This window comes from Xiphophorus maculatus, chromosome 5 (genome assembly GCF_002775205.1).
Source record: "Xiphophorus maculatus strain JP 163 A chromosome 5, X_maculatus-5.0-male, whole genome shotgun sequence".
NCBI lineage: Eukaryota > Metazoa > Chordata > Actinopteri > Cyprinodontiformes > Poeciliidae > Xiphophorus > Xiphophorus maculatus.
The window spans coordinates 12,092,119-12,109,851 of NC_036447.1; the positions used below are offsets into that span (position 1 = coordinate 12,092,119).

General features: G+C 37.2%; 1 protein-coding gene across 1 annotated transcript; it reads left to right on the top strand.

The window, feature by feature from the left end:
* Positions 1–72: 72 nt before the first annotated feature.
* LOC102220272 (stromal interaction molecule 2-like) lies at positions 73–14,627 on the top strand. The gene is made up of 12 exons (XM_023334686.1): positions 73–874; positions 4,392–4,522; positions 5,515–5,626; positions 5,710–5,821; positions 6,545–6,660; positions 6,838–7,015; positions 7,114–7,291; positions 8,918–9,079; positions 9,241–9,341; positions 9,434–9,690; positions 10,000–10,192; positions 10,332–14,627. Exons 1-12 carry the CDS (start codon positions 754–756, stop codon positions 11,848–11,850), a joined length of 3,180 nt encoding a protein of 1,059 aa, XP_023190454.1. The 5' UTR covers positions 73–753; the 3' UTR covers positions 11,851–14,627.
* The last annotated feature ends 3,106 nt before the right edge of the window (positions 14,628–17,733 follow it).

Here is a 17,733-nt window from a genome sequence, read left to right on the forward strand (position 1 = left end):
GATGCTCCTTTTCGTGCAACAGTAAGATAGACGAGGGTAAAGAAAAAAAAACTAAGTTAATAAAAATGTCTCTACTGTAGCTGGCATAATGATCAGTACCAACCTTTTGCCCCATGTATATGGGATGTGAATTGGGACATTTACTGAAGAGTTTTCTGTTGCTGGTAGGGGGAGGAGAGAAGCTGACAATTTTCTGGAAGAACGTCACGGCTGGGACGTCCACTGTTCAATTGGACCCCAGGAGTTATAAAACACTGAAACCCAATACAGGAATCCAAGAGAAGACCTTTGCACTTATACTTACAACACTGCATTCCAACTTAGATTTTCACTTTAAATGACGACCTTCACTTAATCCTGGATTTTATTTGATGGATCATTTTTGGAAACACATTTTCTGATTTGTGTTGCACAGGATTTGGACGACCTCAACAGAAATCCAACAGAATATTTTTAGAATCGGCAGAGATTTATTGCGCACAGCCTTTTTAAAATTAATTTATTTATTCTTACCTCGTATATTATTGTTGTGCAAAGTACGCCACAGTCTATTTTGGATAAGTATTATCTAGCTTGGATGATTTCTCAAGTGAGCATAAGTATCACATCTCTGTTCTGTCTCTGCACCCGTAATAGAAACACGGATCGCTTTCGCAGACTGACACTGCTGCCTGCGGAACGCTCGTCGCTAGTGTGTTATCTCCCCATCTTTTTTCAGAAGTTTCTAAACTTTCGACGATAGAAGCGCCTGAAATGCTCGCCATCTCCATTGTATTTCTCATTTTTCCCGCTGCGCTCTTTGTTGCCGCGCAAAGCGTTGGGGATCTCCAGGACCTCACCTCTCCCGGAGGCAGCGCCGGCTTTGACCCGCCAGGTAAATAGGTGTTATATGTTTAAAGACAATAAAAGGAAAGGGTGAGTTTTGTAGGAGAGCTGGGGAAAGCGGATTCGTTATCGGAACAACCAAAAGTTCATTACCAGTATGACAACACGTAATGTCTTGGTTCAGAATCACCTTCCTAAAGAAGGTAGCTGCAAAATGAATAGATTTACAAATCTATTCATTTTGCTGCTATGCAGTATTGTACTGGTTCATCCCTAACAAGAACTAGTTTTTGTGTTTATTATAATTTTTTGGAATTATATTTTCAAATAATAATTGCCTCATGCCATGACATCATTCACACATTTGCACGTGAATCATCTCCTTGTTTTGCATCCCTCATATTCTCTCCTGTGTAAACTATGGTTGAATATCCATAGTTGAATTAATAATTTTAATTAAACAATTAAAATTACCTATCTTAATTGTTTAATCAACAGAAAAGAAAATGTTCATTGAACACTGCTCCATTTAGACATATAACTTTTAACACTTTCTTATCGATCATAGAGGACATGGTGTTAAGAGCTTTTTCCACATTAAGTAGTTATCACACAGTCAAAAACCCACAGTAACACCAATCCATAGCTAATTGCTGAAAGTTGAAGTTGTGTTGGACAGAAGTGTCATGTCTTTACTTTGATTTTTTTTTTTAATTATCATTTATTTTATTTATTTATTCTGGATGCATGTATCCCCTCAAAACAACCATGTAAACAAATCTGTCTTCACAACATGAGTGACATACAGTCACCATGCAGACATCAGTTCTACAGGGCTTTGCACACACCACATAAATGCAATAGCACATCACAGGCATTCTCACTCTTCAGAAATGCCAGTTTCATCAATGACCAAATGGTCAGAGTTGTTCTTTATCTACAAATACTGTTCATCCCACAGCTTGAAGAGAAAAAAAAAAAAATATATATATATATATGAAATCAAAGAAAAGACCAAGAAACTCTCAAAACATAACATAAAAAGTCCACACCCATTGGCAGACAGGGAAACTATTTAGAAAAAAAATATCTAAAGTATCATAGTCTCGCACTATATAGGTTTCTTAATTTCCAGCTTATTTTAGTGCATTTATTCACTAAAATGTGAAAAATTCCATTTGGTTTGTTTGTTTACTTGTCTTTCAAAACACTGTTGCCTCACTTATCAGCACCCCAAGAATTCTTGTAAATTTACTCAGTCATTTTTAAAACTACTAAAACTTTAAGTTTATTAGAGTGTCTTTGTCACTTATGAGTAGTAAGTTACTACTCATACAACTTACTGTTTCTTTAGTATAGAAAAAAATCATTCAACATTATTCAAAAAGGTAAAGACAAGAGAGCATAATACAAGCAAACAAAGGCTGAAAGAATTTTAATGAGTTGTCAAAAGGTAAAAGGTTGCCACAGTGACGCAAGCATAGAGCGTGTGAGCCATGTACGGAGAGGCCTTAGTCCTCAATGTGTCTGTCACAGGTTTGAGTCCCAAGCCGATGTCCTTTGTCACATGTCTTTCTTCTTACCTGTCTGACCACTCTCCAATAAAGGCCATCTGAGCTGATAAAGGCATAAAAAAGTAAGGATATTTATGGTATTTTATAGTTCTTTGCCAGGATTGCAAGTAAATATGAAGGGCAATGTGAAATTGGAAAAAAGCAGCTTTTAAATGAGGTAAAGTTTAGTTCTATACTGTTCATTTTCAGTTGATCTTTCCTCAGTCGCACTAAATGTGCAGATCATTCAAAACGTTTATTGTGTCTCAGCTTGCATTGGCTTAACATCTTCATTTGATTGGAAATTTTCCTGGTCATATTTACTGTAGATCAGGGGTCTCAAACTCCAGTCCTCGAGGGCCGCAGACCTACAGTTTTTAGATGTGGTACACAGGTACAAACCACTGGAATGAAATGGCTTAATTACCTCCTCCTTGTGTAGATCAGTTCTCCCAGCCTTGCTAATGACCTAATTATTCTATTCAGGTGTGGTGCAGCAGTGGCGCATCTAAATGTTTCAGGACTGCGGCCCTCGAGGACTGGAGTTTGAGACCCCTGCTGTAGATCATTTGTTGATAAGAAAAACTCTTCATTTTACCACAATATATATTTTAAAGCTTTTTGAAGTTTGCTGGTGCCAGCTGATGGTGGATTTTGCTAGCAGACCTTTGACCTCTCTCCTTGAAGTACACAGATTCTTGTGTCATAGATAAAAATGAGCTCTGACTCGGTAGTCGGAGAGGCCTACACTAGGAAGTTGTGTCACTTACCCCATGTGTTCCCAGCCTAGACTCAGACATGGAACAGACTGTACAATTTAAAGTTTAATTTCATCAGTTGATCCAGCCATAAAAACTCCAGAGAGACTGTGCTCACGTACATTCTGTTTCCATTTTTCTCCTATGTACACATTTGTCTTTTATACATTGTGCTTGGGTCTTTAAAAGTTTGATATTTTAGTCTTGGTTTTAGTATAGATGTTCCAATGTTTATCACAAAGGCATCAGTCTACAATAAGCAGCACTGCTTCAGTTACATTAACTTTATTTATTGTTTTTAAAGTGAGAAGTACTCAACAACCCTTTTCCAATCTGGATATAATATTAAAAACATGTAAATTGCTAAGTTCTTATTTTGGAATAAATTCTAATTTACATATAATTCAACTCACCTGTTTTTAATTTGACTACCTTTAAGTAGATTTTAGTGATTAAATAGTCGGTATAGTCAAAAATTATCTATTTTAAATCTGAATGCAGATTTTACTGTTTTAAGCAAAGCATTTGTTGTTTTGTTAGAAAACAAAAGTTCATGTAAGAACAGAAAGAAGTTACAGCAGGTCAAAAAAATAAAATAAAAATAACAGTGATGACTTCGGTGTCGGTAGTCAAATGATGAAATCCAAAGAAGGTACTAAGGGTGAACAAAGTACAACTGTAATATAGTTGAGCTTCATATACACCATATCCCTAGTGAAACATAATGACAACATTGTCATGCTGTGGGGTCAGTGAACCTAGTCGGAGTTGGTGGGAAGATGGATAGAAGTAAATACAAGATAATTCTAAATGAAGACCTGCTGGAAGTTGTGAAATACTGGAGTCTGTAAATGGCCTAGTCAGAGCACAGACCTTCAAATAAAAGTCTCTGGCAAGATTTTTAAATTGCAGATCAACTAGATATTCTCCAATCAATCTGACAGAGCTTAATTTATAAAGAAGAATGTGGAGAAAATGCCACTATCATAAGATCCCATTAAAATATGTTATTGTTGTTGTAAACATTAAATTATGTTTCATGCATAATATAATATTTGTAACATTCTGTTTGTTTTGGCTAAAATTAGAATGGATAAAAAGTGTCTAATTTTATCTTTATTTTCTCAGCCAAATATAGACGATGAGCAAACTAACCTGGATGTCATAAAGATGTTCTTAGACATCCACTGTTTGGAGAGACTGGTCATTAACAAAACTTAATTAACGACTAATTCAATTGTCTTTCTTTATTTAGACCCATGTATGACTATATATCCACCGTGTCTGAGTGAATCTGATCGCTACAGCCTGGAGGCCCTGCGGAGCATCCACCAGATAATGGATGATGACCAAGATGGTGGGATTGAGGTGGAGGAGAGCATGGAGGTACAAACTGTGGTTTTTACAGCATATTTCATCCTCGTACATGGTTGCTGGGAAGCTCCTTTCACATAAGTCCTTGCATGCAAGAGACAAGTAGAGTGAAGAAGTGGGACAACAGGTGTGCTGGCTGGAGGAGTCAAGTGCTCTTTCAAGGATAGCAACAGTAAATTTTGCCTTTGGCTCAGTGACAAAATCAGTTAGCACCAATAGAATACTGCAACTACACCGACTTTACTGGCATGCCTTAAAGAGGATATTTGTAGAGGTCATACTCTTCAAAGGTAAACTCATGTTGAAGACACGAAGTCAAAAAGGGTTCTGCTGTGTTGTCTCTCATTGAAATGTGTGTTGTAAATTTGTTTTATGCTATTTTCAACCAGATGTTTCACTTGTTTCCAAACAGGTGTGTTTCCAGTGTATTATTGCGTAATGTTTCTGAACACTGTTCACTGGTAAAGCATATGCTTTTAACATGAACACTGCATTCCACCTGTGCATTTATATCTGGACGTTCAAAACATTTACCACAGAGTAAATGTTTTGAATGTCCAGTAAATAGCTCATAAAATATCTGAGAGTCTTTTACTTTGGTGGTAAAGTCTGGACTTCTAAAATGCTGTTACCCTCCATAGTGTAGTTCATGGACACAGTATCCTAGGGCTCAAGTTGCGGTTGGTATGGGAACATCAGTTGACAGGTCCGGGCCAATTGAAGTCCCAAAATTCCAATAGCTGTCAGAATGGATTTATGGGCAGGAACACATTCCAGGAAACCTCCAACACACTTTTGCAACACAGAGATGTTGGACCAGCTATTTAAAAAAAATGGATTTCAAAGCACTCACTTGTAACTTTTATAACAACCTGAAAACATACTCTGTGTGATTAGGTGGCATTTCTTTTAAGTAAATGAGAGAATTCTCAATGTGTTATGGATCCCTTTGCTTTTTTATCTTCAAACGTTTCTGTTTCACCACGGTTTTCATTCTGCTGCAGTTCATTATGGAAGACATGAAGCAGCAGCAGACTCACAAACACAGCAAGTTGCACAGAGAAGACCAGCACATCACAGTGGAGGAGCTGTGGAGGGGATGGAAGTCATCTGAAGGTGTGCACAAGTGACAAAGCATTAGCATGCATTCATAAGGCTCAAACATTCCCTTTAAGTAACTTTTAGTATTAATTTGGCAGTGCACAACTGGACACTAGATGATGTTCTACGCTGGCTGAAAGACTTTGTCGAGCTTCCGCAGTATGAGAGGAATTTTAAGGACTTCAGGGTCAATGGAAACACCCTACCCAGGTTAGAAGAACGAAGAATCGCTTCATGATAAACGTACTAGCTGATGTTACTGTGTTAATCATGAAATTCTCAGTGGCATAAACAGTAAAATATATAATCACATACATTTATAAAAGAGTAAAAAGGCACATATAACAGAATTTTAATGCTAAACATATCCGTCATTCTAGCATCATGCTGTGGGGATGCATTTCTGCTGCAGAGATGGTTAGAATGAAGCCTTCCAACAAAACAACAAACCTAGCACACAGCAATGGAATGAATACTATAGATAAATGGAATATTCTTGTGTTAGAATGGTCCAGTCAAAGTCTTATTCACCCAAACTGAAATTCTATTCAGTCTGTGGCATGACTAAGAAATAACTTAGCAATTTATCATCACAAAGTAACAATTCTATACAGCAGTCTAGGAAGTAAGAACATATTAGAAAACCTTTGCTTATGATGTTTAATACATATTGGTTTCTGTCATAAAATGCGTATGTTGGTGGAATAAGCATATTGAATGCACCAAAACAGAGAATACTCAATGTTTTTCATCCAAGTGATTAGAAGTTGACAATTTTTATATAGGTAAAGATACATTTTCTCAGATATTTGAGATCACAAACTTTCTACAACTTCAACAACCAAGGATAATGCAAGAACAATGCACTTTAAAGAAAAGCCCACTTTTTGTACTACCGACCAGAACTGAATCTGACCTGATTTGTATTTGTAGGATTGCAGCAAATGAGCCATCCTTCCTGAGTTCCCAGTTGAAAGTGCTGGACCAGAGAGACAAACAGAAGCTCAACATCAAAGCTCTGGATGTGGTGTTGTTTGGACCACCTACACGTAAGAACTGTTCCTTACTTTCCTCTTTCTTAATATGTAGTTTTAGCCTTTCTCTTTCAGCACTATCACTTAATGTGTTTGTTTGGATTTTTCCAAAGATAACTCTACCATCCCTACACATGGACAGTTAATTTTGTCTTTCACAACCTATTATTGTGCCTTTCCATTCTATAACAGGCCCCCCTCATAACTACATGAAGGACCTGCTGCTCATTGTGTCTGTGGTGATGGGAGTTGGAGGCTGCTGGTTTGCCCAAGCCCAAAACAAAGCCAGCAAGGTTCACGTTGCCAAAATGATGAAAGATTTAGAAAGTCTGCAGAGGGCAGAGCAGAGCCTCATGGACCTACAGGAGCAGTAAATATTTAGTGTTTTGTTTTTTTAAAAAAATGTTTATGGGTGTCAAGCAAATTTTTCTTTTGTTTATCAAGCTAAGAACCTTTTGCTTTGCTCAGGCTGGAGCAGGCTCAGGAAGAAAAACGAAATGTGGCAGTGGAAAAACAATTTCTGGAAGAGAAGATGAGAGATGAGATTATTGGAGCTCAGGAGGAAGCTCACCGTCTGCATGAGCTGAGAAAGGGAGCCGTCAGCGAACTCAGCCGCCTGCGGTACGCAGAGGAAGAACTGGAACAGGTAGATACATTACAACAGGAGGGGGGGCAACTTCATCCGTACTCTTTGAGAGATTAATATCACATAATCTAATGGAAAAAATACTTTAAAATAAGGTGTGGTTATACAACATAAAGTTAAAATTAAAGAAATGCATGTAAATGACTGCTGATCTAAAAACCCAGGCACATCTATACAGATTGTTTCAATAATCACCAAGATTGTCAGTCAGCAGCAGGTTCAATTAAGGTGAATGTTCTAACAAGCATATGTGATAATAATAATCAGGAAGCTGTAAATTACAACAAACATGTCTGATTTTGCTATAGTTAATTAATCACGGTACTTGAGCCAAATAGCTGAAATAATTTACATCTGCTTGTAGGTTCTCATTTGTTCATTTGTTGCTAGCTGTATTTGTTTTTATTTTTCCCCTCAAACTGCTTCCAGTGCTAAACCAGAATGAGGTCTTATTTAGCAGTAGTACATTTTGTTTTCACCACCAACACACTGAATCTACCGCTTAAAAAATTTGTGCTATATTTGTTCTAACTTTTAGACTGGTCATAATAAACATGCTTTCATCACGTGTGGTTTCCCATGATGACCAACAACCGATTAAAATGTCCTCAGTTTGAAACTTTGCTTAAATTAGAACAAGAACAATAAAAACAGCTGCTACATAAACAGTAACTTTGATTAGTACTGAATAACAGTCTTACGGTCTCCCATTTTCCACAGTTTTATATTAATATCCCTTTATCGCTGCACATTGCTGTTTTCACACAGGCCATTTCCAGCTGAATTGATAAACATCATGTTGATAAACTAGTGTATATGAACATGATTTGAAATGGTATGAATAGGTGTTAGCAATGTAAAGATTGAGCACAAGTATCAGTTGTTGTGAAAATAGAATTTAGGGACATTTATTTGCAGGCATTGTCAGACAAATACTGGATTCAGTTTAAATGAAATGTGTCACTGAGTTTTCTGCATCTTATAGTGGAAAGAAAAGAGCAGTTCAGATATTTACTGGAATAGACATTTTAATTGGTGCATTGAGATGTTTTGCTGTCTGTGGATAACCCAAAAAATTCTTTTTAGTACCACTGGAGAACCATCTGTAGCACCATCCTATGTTCCGGAAAAACCCGTTATGAGCTGCAGCATGTTTTGGTGCTATAACTCCCTCAAGCTTAAAATGCTACCGGCTTCTATTACTTTAAATTGGTTAAAAATAACACGGCTTGGCAGGCGTTGAGCTAACGTCTTCTTTTGGTGTTGTGAATATCTGTGCAGCGAGGTGGGGGGGATGGAAAATCTATTTTTTGGTCATTCTCCTTTTTGTTGTTCAACACATGCATGTGACAACCATGTCATGGACTATAGTTATAACAGCCGTTTCTTTTTTTAGTTTAAGTGCACAGTTTGATAGCAGTGTCTTGTGGTCCAACAACTAACTTCTTAATTTTTTTTATCTCTCTGGAAGGAAACTTAAATAAATATGTACAAAATCAAGCATTAATGTACATACAGATACATTATTGAAGAAATAACTAGTAAGTTACCATTGTAGCGTGAGTAACAGGTTTCTTTTAAAGGAAAGGATTTGTGACTGAAATCTGATTTCTAACACTTCTTCAGGTCCGTGGAGCGCTGAAGCAGGCGGAGAAGGAGATGATAGCCAGCTGGACAGTCTCAGGCGCCCTTCAGCAGTGGCTCCAGCTTACACATGAGGTGGAGGTTCAGTACTACAATGTCAAAAAACACAGCGCAGAACTGCAACTTGCCACTGCCAAGGAAGAGGTAATGAATGAAAAACTGCATGCATGTAAAAACAATGCATTACTTCAGAACTAATACTTTGGTAAGGTGAATAAGTGACTAAACAACCAGGAACACATTCATGAACTGTTGCAAATTCTACCTGCACTGTCTGTCACATCTCTCTTTAATCTTCTCTACAGGCAGAGAGGATCAAGAAGAAGAGAAGTTCTGTTCTGGGAACGCTTCACGTGGCCCACAGCTCCTCCCTAGACCAAGTTGATCATAAGATCATGGAAGCAAAGTGAGGCACAGAGTTACACAAGCAACTTTGGTTTTTCGTCTGTCTAAAAATAATGTCAATTGTGATCACTGAATACTTTACATACCCCACAGGCATGCGTTGTCCGAAGTAACAGCTTGTCTGCGAGAACGTCTTCACCGCTGGCAGCAGATTGAATTCCTCTGTGGTTTTCCCATTATGAGGAATCCTGGACTAGCTAACCTCTCCGCTCAACTCTACTCAGACACCACAACCGCCTTGGGGTTCCCCCGAGTAGCCCAGTCTTCCTGTTCATATCACAGTTCTGTTCACGGCTCAGTAGAAGATCTTGTAGATGAACAAGCTGCACCTATAATACCACAGATGTCTGGTGAGTTACAACACTGAAATAAGTAAAAAAAAAAATATAATTAATTCCTTAAACAATTGGATGAAGTACACTGAAATTTTTGAATTTGCGATCTCACCTCCTAGTCCTAAAAAGATTTCTATTGGCCTGTTTATTAGGTACTGTTAACACCAACATCCAGCAACAGAATGCGTTTAGGATCTAGATGCTGAAATTCGAACACAGAATCAGAAAGGGGAGAAAGTGGATTTAAGGGACTTTAAATGTGATAAAATAGCTAACTATTGCCTGTTATATGGATGAAGGTCATATTTGGTCCCTTTCCCGCAGTTCCCATTCCGCCTCTTAAGCGCTCTCCTCATCTTCGGAGATCCACCACCTCAAGGGCACGTCGTCCTGGAGTCCTCCCTCAGCCACAACCTGCCACCATCTCCCAAGACCCCGACCTTCTGATCCCCATTAGAGCTCCTTACTCTTGCTATGACGAAGGTGAAGAACTCCTCCGAAAATCTCTTAAAAAACAGTAAGTTCCCATCCCCACAAGTTTACATACATTTTTAGAGAACACAGTTACAATTTACACTTTTCATTGTGAATTTTATTAAGATATCTTCTCACCATCCTTATTTGTTTTCTCCTTTTGTTTTGTTCCCCTTTAATAGAGATTCCCAAGAGAAATTCTTGGACTCTGAGTTTATAATGTCACCTACCCTCAGCAAAATGTTTCCTAGTCCTATCCTGGACACTTCATCTAGAAGGTTGTATCACGATGAGGCTGAGCTCCTTGCAGACAGTCCAGTTACAAAGCCTTTGAGTGGACAAGTAGAATTTCCTGCTGATCCTCCAGTTCACAACGTGTCTGAGGAAGAGTATGAAATTCCTGTAGATTTAGGTGTTTCTTGCAAGAAATTGTTAAAAGAAAAAATCTTGGATCCTTCTTTGGAAACCATTTCTTTTAAGAGTTCAAATGAAGAATCTTGTGGAAATGCTGCACTAAAGAAGATATCTAGACGTAGAAGTGAAGTCTCTATGGATGATTCATTAAGAAAGGGAATTTCTCATAATTTAGACATGGAGGTCTCACCCATAAAAACAGAGAAACAGACCACTGAGGATTTAATGGACGTTCCCTCAAGGAATTTTTACATAGACAGATACGACGTAGACCCATTGGAGATGAAAAAGATTTTTCGACCGGAATTGGAATCATTAGCAGAAACACAGAGGATAATATCAAGGGATATTCTGGAGACTTCAATAAATGTGGCCTCAAGAAAGAAAGGGAGAGATGATGCTGAACATTTGAATGAATCGAGAAGAGTTATGAGGAATTCAATGGGAATGTCCCAAGAGACAGCTTCTAGGAAGCTTCCGCTGAATACGGGAGACTTTCAGCTCGAATCCTCTCTGATGGCTGTACCAAAGGATAAAATAGATGAGACTGCTGTAATACCACAAAGAAAGATATCTAGAGAAGAGCTGGAATATTGTTCAGATCCTGCCTCTGTCAGGATGCCTTTCAGAGAACCAATGGATGCTTTTAGGGATGCTCCAATCTTTAAAGATACACCAGAGTTTGGTCTGGAGTCAGCACAAAGCAGACGGACACTGAGACATGAAGTTGAGATGTCTGCTGGTTCCCTTAGAAGGAGAATTCCTGGACTTTCAAGAAGCAACACCAGTTCAACAGATAGTTTCTCTGAGAATATCTCGTGGGATAGAGTGAATGCTTCAGTTGACATGTCTAAGCATCTAACACTGAGGGACGATGTTGGAGGATTTGAATCAAGTTCTTTGCCATGTCGTATTGGACAGCCAGATCTTATGCTAACATCCCAAGTGCCATGGCAGTCGTCCTCAGACCTCTGTACTGCTGGGCATCTGAGCCAACTCGTGTATGATGGAATCCTTGAAAAATCATGCAGCTCTATGTCCTCAGTGCATACTCCTCTATCAGCTTCTACACCAAGCCTTCCTCAGAGCAGACTGCTGGCAGAGCTGGAGTCACCACTGCCACCTCCACAGGCTGTTTGCCCAACAATTGCATCACCCTCTGTGAGTGGAGATGAGAAGAACAAAGAGAAGGATAAAAGTAAGAAAACTTTAAAGCTCAAAAACCTTTTTAAAAAGAAAAATGAGTCTACTCCAGAAAAGTCTCACAGTGGTCTTCAGAAGCTCTGACAGCTCACAAGTGTTTCCCCTCTTCTGAGTTGCATTGATTGAGAAATTCTAGCTTCAGGACATGTTTGAGTTGGCTGACTGGCCAAGTGAGGTTACATAATCCTGGAAAACAGGATTTAGCTGCTGCTGGTGCTTAGTGGCATTGGATGAACAATGATTGGCTCGGCTCAGGGACTACATAATGAGCTGCCGAGGAGCAAACCAATGAATTTTATGTAAAGCATCAGTACTGACCTCAAATCCAGCAAAGTGTTTAAAGCACAACCTCTGATGGAGATCAGGGTCAACAGGAAGCCAGGAATCCTGAGTGGTAACCTGTATTTAATGCTCAGAATGCCATTAAAAACACAAAACTGTTAATAAGAAATCATCCAGTTCTGTGTTGATTAAAAAAACCCTAAGACTTGGTCTGAGCCCAGAAACTATACAGTTTAGATATGTTCCTCTATAGCAACACAGAGGAAATTGAAAGAACACAGCTTCACCCTGAAATGACAAATTCCTTTATGTGATAATGTCAGTGCTCAGGAATTCACTGTTTATGAGGATGTGTTGTTTATATATGCACATATGATGAAACAGGAAGCTGTTTCAGAAAACATCTAAACAGAAAATTAAGGCAACACAACCATGTGTCTATTTTATGTTGATTATAAACAGAGTATTTAAGATTATAATTTTCTGTGTGAATTATTTTATATTTGAAACCAATTTTACTTGCTTAAGAAGTCTTACAGGCACATGGCTAATCGAAGTGTCTTAGATGTGTGATTTTTTTTATGCTTTGCCTAAGGCTAAAGGACTAAATAATGTTGATAATATTGCTGTTTCTCTGTGTAACAGAGTAAATGCTTGAATTTATAATGAACGTCAAATTAAGACATTTATTGGAGTGAATAGAGATTGCAATCATGCATTTTATATTTAGGGTTTTTTTTGTTGTTTTGGTTTCCAGTTTGATTTTAATCAAACTGTTATCATCCAAGTCTATCTGGAAGTTTGGATTTTTAGGAAAAAGTTAGGACATCATATCCTCCTTTTCTTTGTCTTACCCCCAAGTTCTAAGTTGGAAACATCAACTGACTTCTGACTTGAAAAACCACATGTTTCTCACCTACCTGAAAAAAATCAAATATGGCCACTTCATAAAAAGAGAAATAAAGATGCTTTTTTGTTATTCTGATTGTCATGTTAATAAAACACAACAATTAGCAAATTTAACTGGTTTTCTGACTAAACAAGTTCATTTCTGGGATGAGAATCCCAAATGAGACTTTTAACTACTGATATAATCTTAGGCTAGAAATCTCACAGCTCTATTTAAGCAACTGACCCTTCTGTCAAATCCTAGGCACATAAACTAAGCCTTAAGTACTAATGTTCACATACTGCAAATCTCTTGTTGATCTGTTGTGTGGCACCTGTCTTTTCCACTAGAGGGCAGTGATGTTTCAGAGAAAATATAACCCAGGAAATGTATGAGAACTGTTTTGTTTTATGCTAGTCATCCATGTAATTACAACGGGAAAAACAAATGTGATTGAATTTATGCACAAAGAGTAACAATGCATCCCAATTAATCTCAACTTTTCTTTTTTTTTTACTTTGAACAAAGTCTTAACTAAATGAATGTAAAAGGATATATATGAATCCTGAGGGTATGAATCTGCTGACCTAGTGCTTCTACAAAACTTCTCATGCATGTATTTTCATCTTTTAATCACAATTACCTACAAATCAACCTGTTCAACAACTTATGGCAAGCATAAAATGCAGTATACACTCTAAAAAATTAAAAACAGTAAATAATATCAAGATCTAGGATGTGGCTTGAACCAGGACTTTCCATTTCCTATTTCTGTGCCTTTGGTAAATTTATTGTCACATTGTAGGGATCAGTTCTGCTACAGAAATGATATATGTATATATAGTTTTTTTTTAAATTTGCATTTTTGCATTTGCATTTTTATCCAGCACCATCATTTAATAAATGACATATTTTACGGTGGACTCTGATGATGAACTGACCAGTTCCTACTGCGACAGATCTAGCCTAAAACATGACACTTACACCGCTATGCTTCACACATAGTAAAAGATTCTTTTACTGATATGCTTTATTTTCCTAATAAGTCCTTAGTTCTGACTTTGAAATATCTAAGTTTTAGATTCATATGTCAAAAAGCATTATTCCAAAAGTCCTGGTCTTTGGCTGTTTTCAGTCTACTTTATGAACACCTCAGACAGCGGTTTGGATCTCACTTCAACAGTCAGGAGCGGACCAAACTAAATGTCTGTGGTTTAAAACCGCCTTCAAAATGCTAAGTAACAGTTCTCTCTTCATGTGCCACTGTTGTAATGAGCTTCTGGGACTTTAGCAGCTTTTTCCTCTCCAGATATTGCATTTTTAATAAAGATTTAACAGGAAACATTAAAAGTCCTGTTTTTCTGGTTGATCTATATTACTTGAATTTCTTAGTATTGTTAAATTGATATTACATGTCCATATACTGAAATATGTCATAAACACACACAAGCTTCCATATGGTGTCCTAATTTTTTCACATGCCTAATGTTGCATGGATTTGTCTTCCCAATTTACCTAATGGTGGAACATGGGAAGTCAGCCTTTATTTCTCTTGTGTTTTCTTTTATCTAGAATTCTTGGTTGCAATTTTTGATTGATTTCTCTGATCATTTGAAAAATATAATTTGCAATCTGTTGTTTTATTTCATCAATGTTCTCTAGACATGACAGATTAAACAATTCCTTTGCATTGTTGTTTTTACTGTGTCATTTATTTACCCTTCTGAGAGACTTAAGGGTGATCAAAGCTATGAAAAGCTAGACAGCTTATTCTTTTAAGTGTGTTTTTTACGTACTGTTGTAAAAAGATTCTGAATAATTAAAAGAAAATGGATACATTTTCAAGTTCATTTGCTATACATGTCAGACTGAATGAGTAGTTAAATTTTTGATGTTCACAGTTTTAATTTTAAGGAAGATTGACGTAAATTTAGCAGCTATTTGAAATGCATTCAGATTAAACACAGTTATTACTTGCATTAAAACCATGCAGAGACATTGTGTATTTTAAAAAATTTAATCTTTAGTATAACAAAATAAATAGATGCATAATAATTAGAAAAATATTACAAATACATTAAAATCAGGTAAATTTTAATGTATTTGTAAATAGTCAATAGTCTCAGTTCTGATTCAAATTACTGGAACCCCTACTTCTGCTACATATCCAGGTTTTTTACTCACCATGTGTGTATTTCACCACACATTTTACTATACTGTGAAATGTCAGTTAAAGCTTTTGTATGTTTAAAAAACTGTCAGATTGCAATGTGACAACTCAGCCAAATATTACATTCTCAAACATTATTACATAGAGGGATGATATTCCATTTGTGCTGCAAAGTCAGAATTTCTGAGTTCTAAGTAGAAAAAGAGGATCAAAGAAGCAAGTTAATTTTGTTGGCTTGGACCGCATGGGCCTGTTCTTGACTCTTGTTCATCACTGAGCTTTGGTAACCCATCACTCAGTGTTTCATCTGTGGACCACTTTTTCCACTGTTGACCAAGAACACCCTTCATGAGCTGGGGTACTGAGAATTTTGTGGCTTTAGCAAGGCAAACCATACTGGCCCCTATGCCTTCAGTGTCCTCTAACCTGCAACATGAATCGGTTTATGTTTCTCTATGTGGGTTTCCTGTGAGCCTGATCACATGAGTTACGACATGCTCACTTCAGTGTCAGTTTGTGTTGTGTTGCAATGGCCCGGAAAAGATTTCATAACCCATAAAACTCTTCAGACACATTTGTTGCAGGTGTGGTTTCACTACTTGATGAACTGATTGAATTTGGACGTAAGGTTTCTTTTCAGTTAAAATGATAAAGCAATTTTAAAATGGCCAACACCTCCAAGCTCATGCTTTGTTTCTGAACTGAGTTTGTTCTGCCTATGCAGTGTCTGGCAGCGATTTTTAGAACAGAAGGAGCTGATTTTGAAAAGGCGTTTCCTCTTTAACAAAGACAGATTCCTATTGTAGCAAATGTTTAGTTGGTTTGTCAAATGTTTCACTCTGGAATATACAGTGTGTTGCTGAAGTATTAATACCCTTTGACCTTTTTCATATTTTACCACATTACAGCCAAAAACTCCAATGAAGTTTTTTGAGACTTTATGTGATAGACCAACAGAGAGTAATTGTGGCAGGCGAATGATTCACAGATAAAAATCCGAAAGGTGCGGTATGTGTAGTTATTCACATACACATACCTGAACTTCTGTGAGGCAGAAGTTGAGCTGAGGTCAGCAGCTCCAAGGAGGAGCTTTGTGAGAGCAAGCCCTTAGGCACCGCTCTATAACTGCCACTGGAGATTCAAGGATTTCTCAGACATGTATGAATGTTTTTGATGAGGGAATAATATTTCAACATGATATAAAACTAAAGCATTTACTGCATTAAACATAATACCCCCCATTCAACATTTTAGCAATGTCAGAGCCTAAACACCACACTGAACTGTTGCAGTAATTCATGCAAAAAGAGGCATCAAAATGTAGATGCATTTTTATGGACCTTATATAATATTCGTATTTTCAGATACAATATATTTTGGGTTTTTATAATCTTCCAACCATAATAATCAAAATTGCCCAAAATACAGGCTTTGAATATATTGGTCTATGTGTTATGAATCTACATAATACATACATTTTTGTTTTTTAAATTAATAACAAATTCTTGAACTTTTTCACAATATAAAAGTTTTTAAGTTGTACCTGAGTGGTAAATGATCTTGCACCTGTTGCGTTTGAGTCAGCCTTACAGAAGACTGCAGCTCAGTGGTGCCATGTCGTAAAGGTTAACTTTGAAGTTGGCTCCTTGTTATCTTGTGACATCTCTGAAATTTCACTGTGTGAGCAGTAATGGGTGAGCTGAAGATAAAATCTAAAGTGCCCTTGTTTATGGGAAGAGAGGGGTGGGAGATGCAAGATTAAAGCAAACCAGTGCGCTCATGGTCATGTGACAAGCAATTGGCAACATTTTCATTGCATCACATTTTGCGCTGGCTATAAGGTAGAGGTAATTTCCAGCTTAGAGCGTGTATTATGTGCACCAGCTGGCATTCATCATCAAGTATTGGCATTCATAACATTTTCACATAGTTTTCTTTTTGTTTTCAAAACATACCTAAAATACACATTGTCATCCAGAAAGGCTATCTGGTTGGCTGCTGTGCAGTTAAACTGAATATTTGGGTCACGCTAGGTACTACATTAAGTTGTTTATATAGCCACAAACCACAAGCTCTGTCTGAGCATCATGTGTCTTCACATCCTCAATTAAAAGGATTGCTTCTCTTAACTGAGTAAAATTTCTGCATACTCTAGACACTGTTAGTTCTTCACTGAATGAAGAACTGACATATTTTAATAAAAAATGCAAACAGTGTATTTTCTATTAAAAGCACAAAGACAAATTTTATTCTGTTTATTTAATTTTCTGAACCTGTTGTGCCATTTAGAGAGTAAATATACAATAAACACCATACATTGTGCCACTGAAAGTTATTATGCCCTGTTCTGACATCTATACACTATCTAATGTAAGCATTAGTTTAATGTGTTTCATAGTGAAACACATTAAACACATTACTTAGCTGATTAAAGATTTAACTTTATCAAATTTTCACACGCAATTTGGATTTTAAATATTTGTCTTAACTTTAGGGAGACTTTAGGAAGAAATTAAGAATTCAAGCAAGGAAGGCCTTTCGGTTCGTCCCTTTTCGGTGCTAGAAAACACTCTCAGCCATAGGGCAGGACCCTTAATCACTTTAACACTAAAAACAAACTATTAAG

Bases quoted from the DNA above. Each gene is read 5' to 3' on its own strand.
- LOC102220272 (XM_023334686.1), top strand. From the start codon at position 754: ATGCTCGCCATCTCCATTGTATTTCTCATTTTTCCCGCTGCGCTCTTT. The intron at 7,016-7,113 runs GTAAATATTTAG...TGCTTTGCTCAG, and splicing joins CTCATGGACCTACAGGAGCA to GCTGGAGCAGGCTCAGGAAG. The intron at 10,193-10,331 runs GTAAGTTCCCAT...CCCCTTTAATAG, and splicing joins CGAAAATCTCTTAAAAAACA to AGATTCCCAAGAGAAATTCT.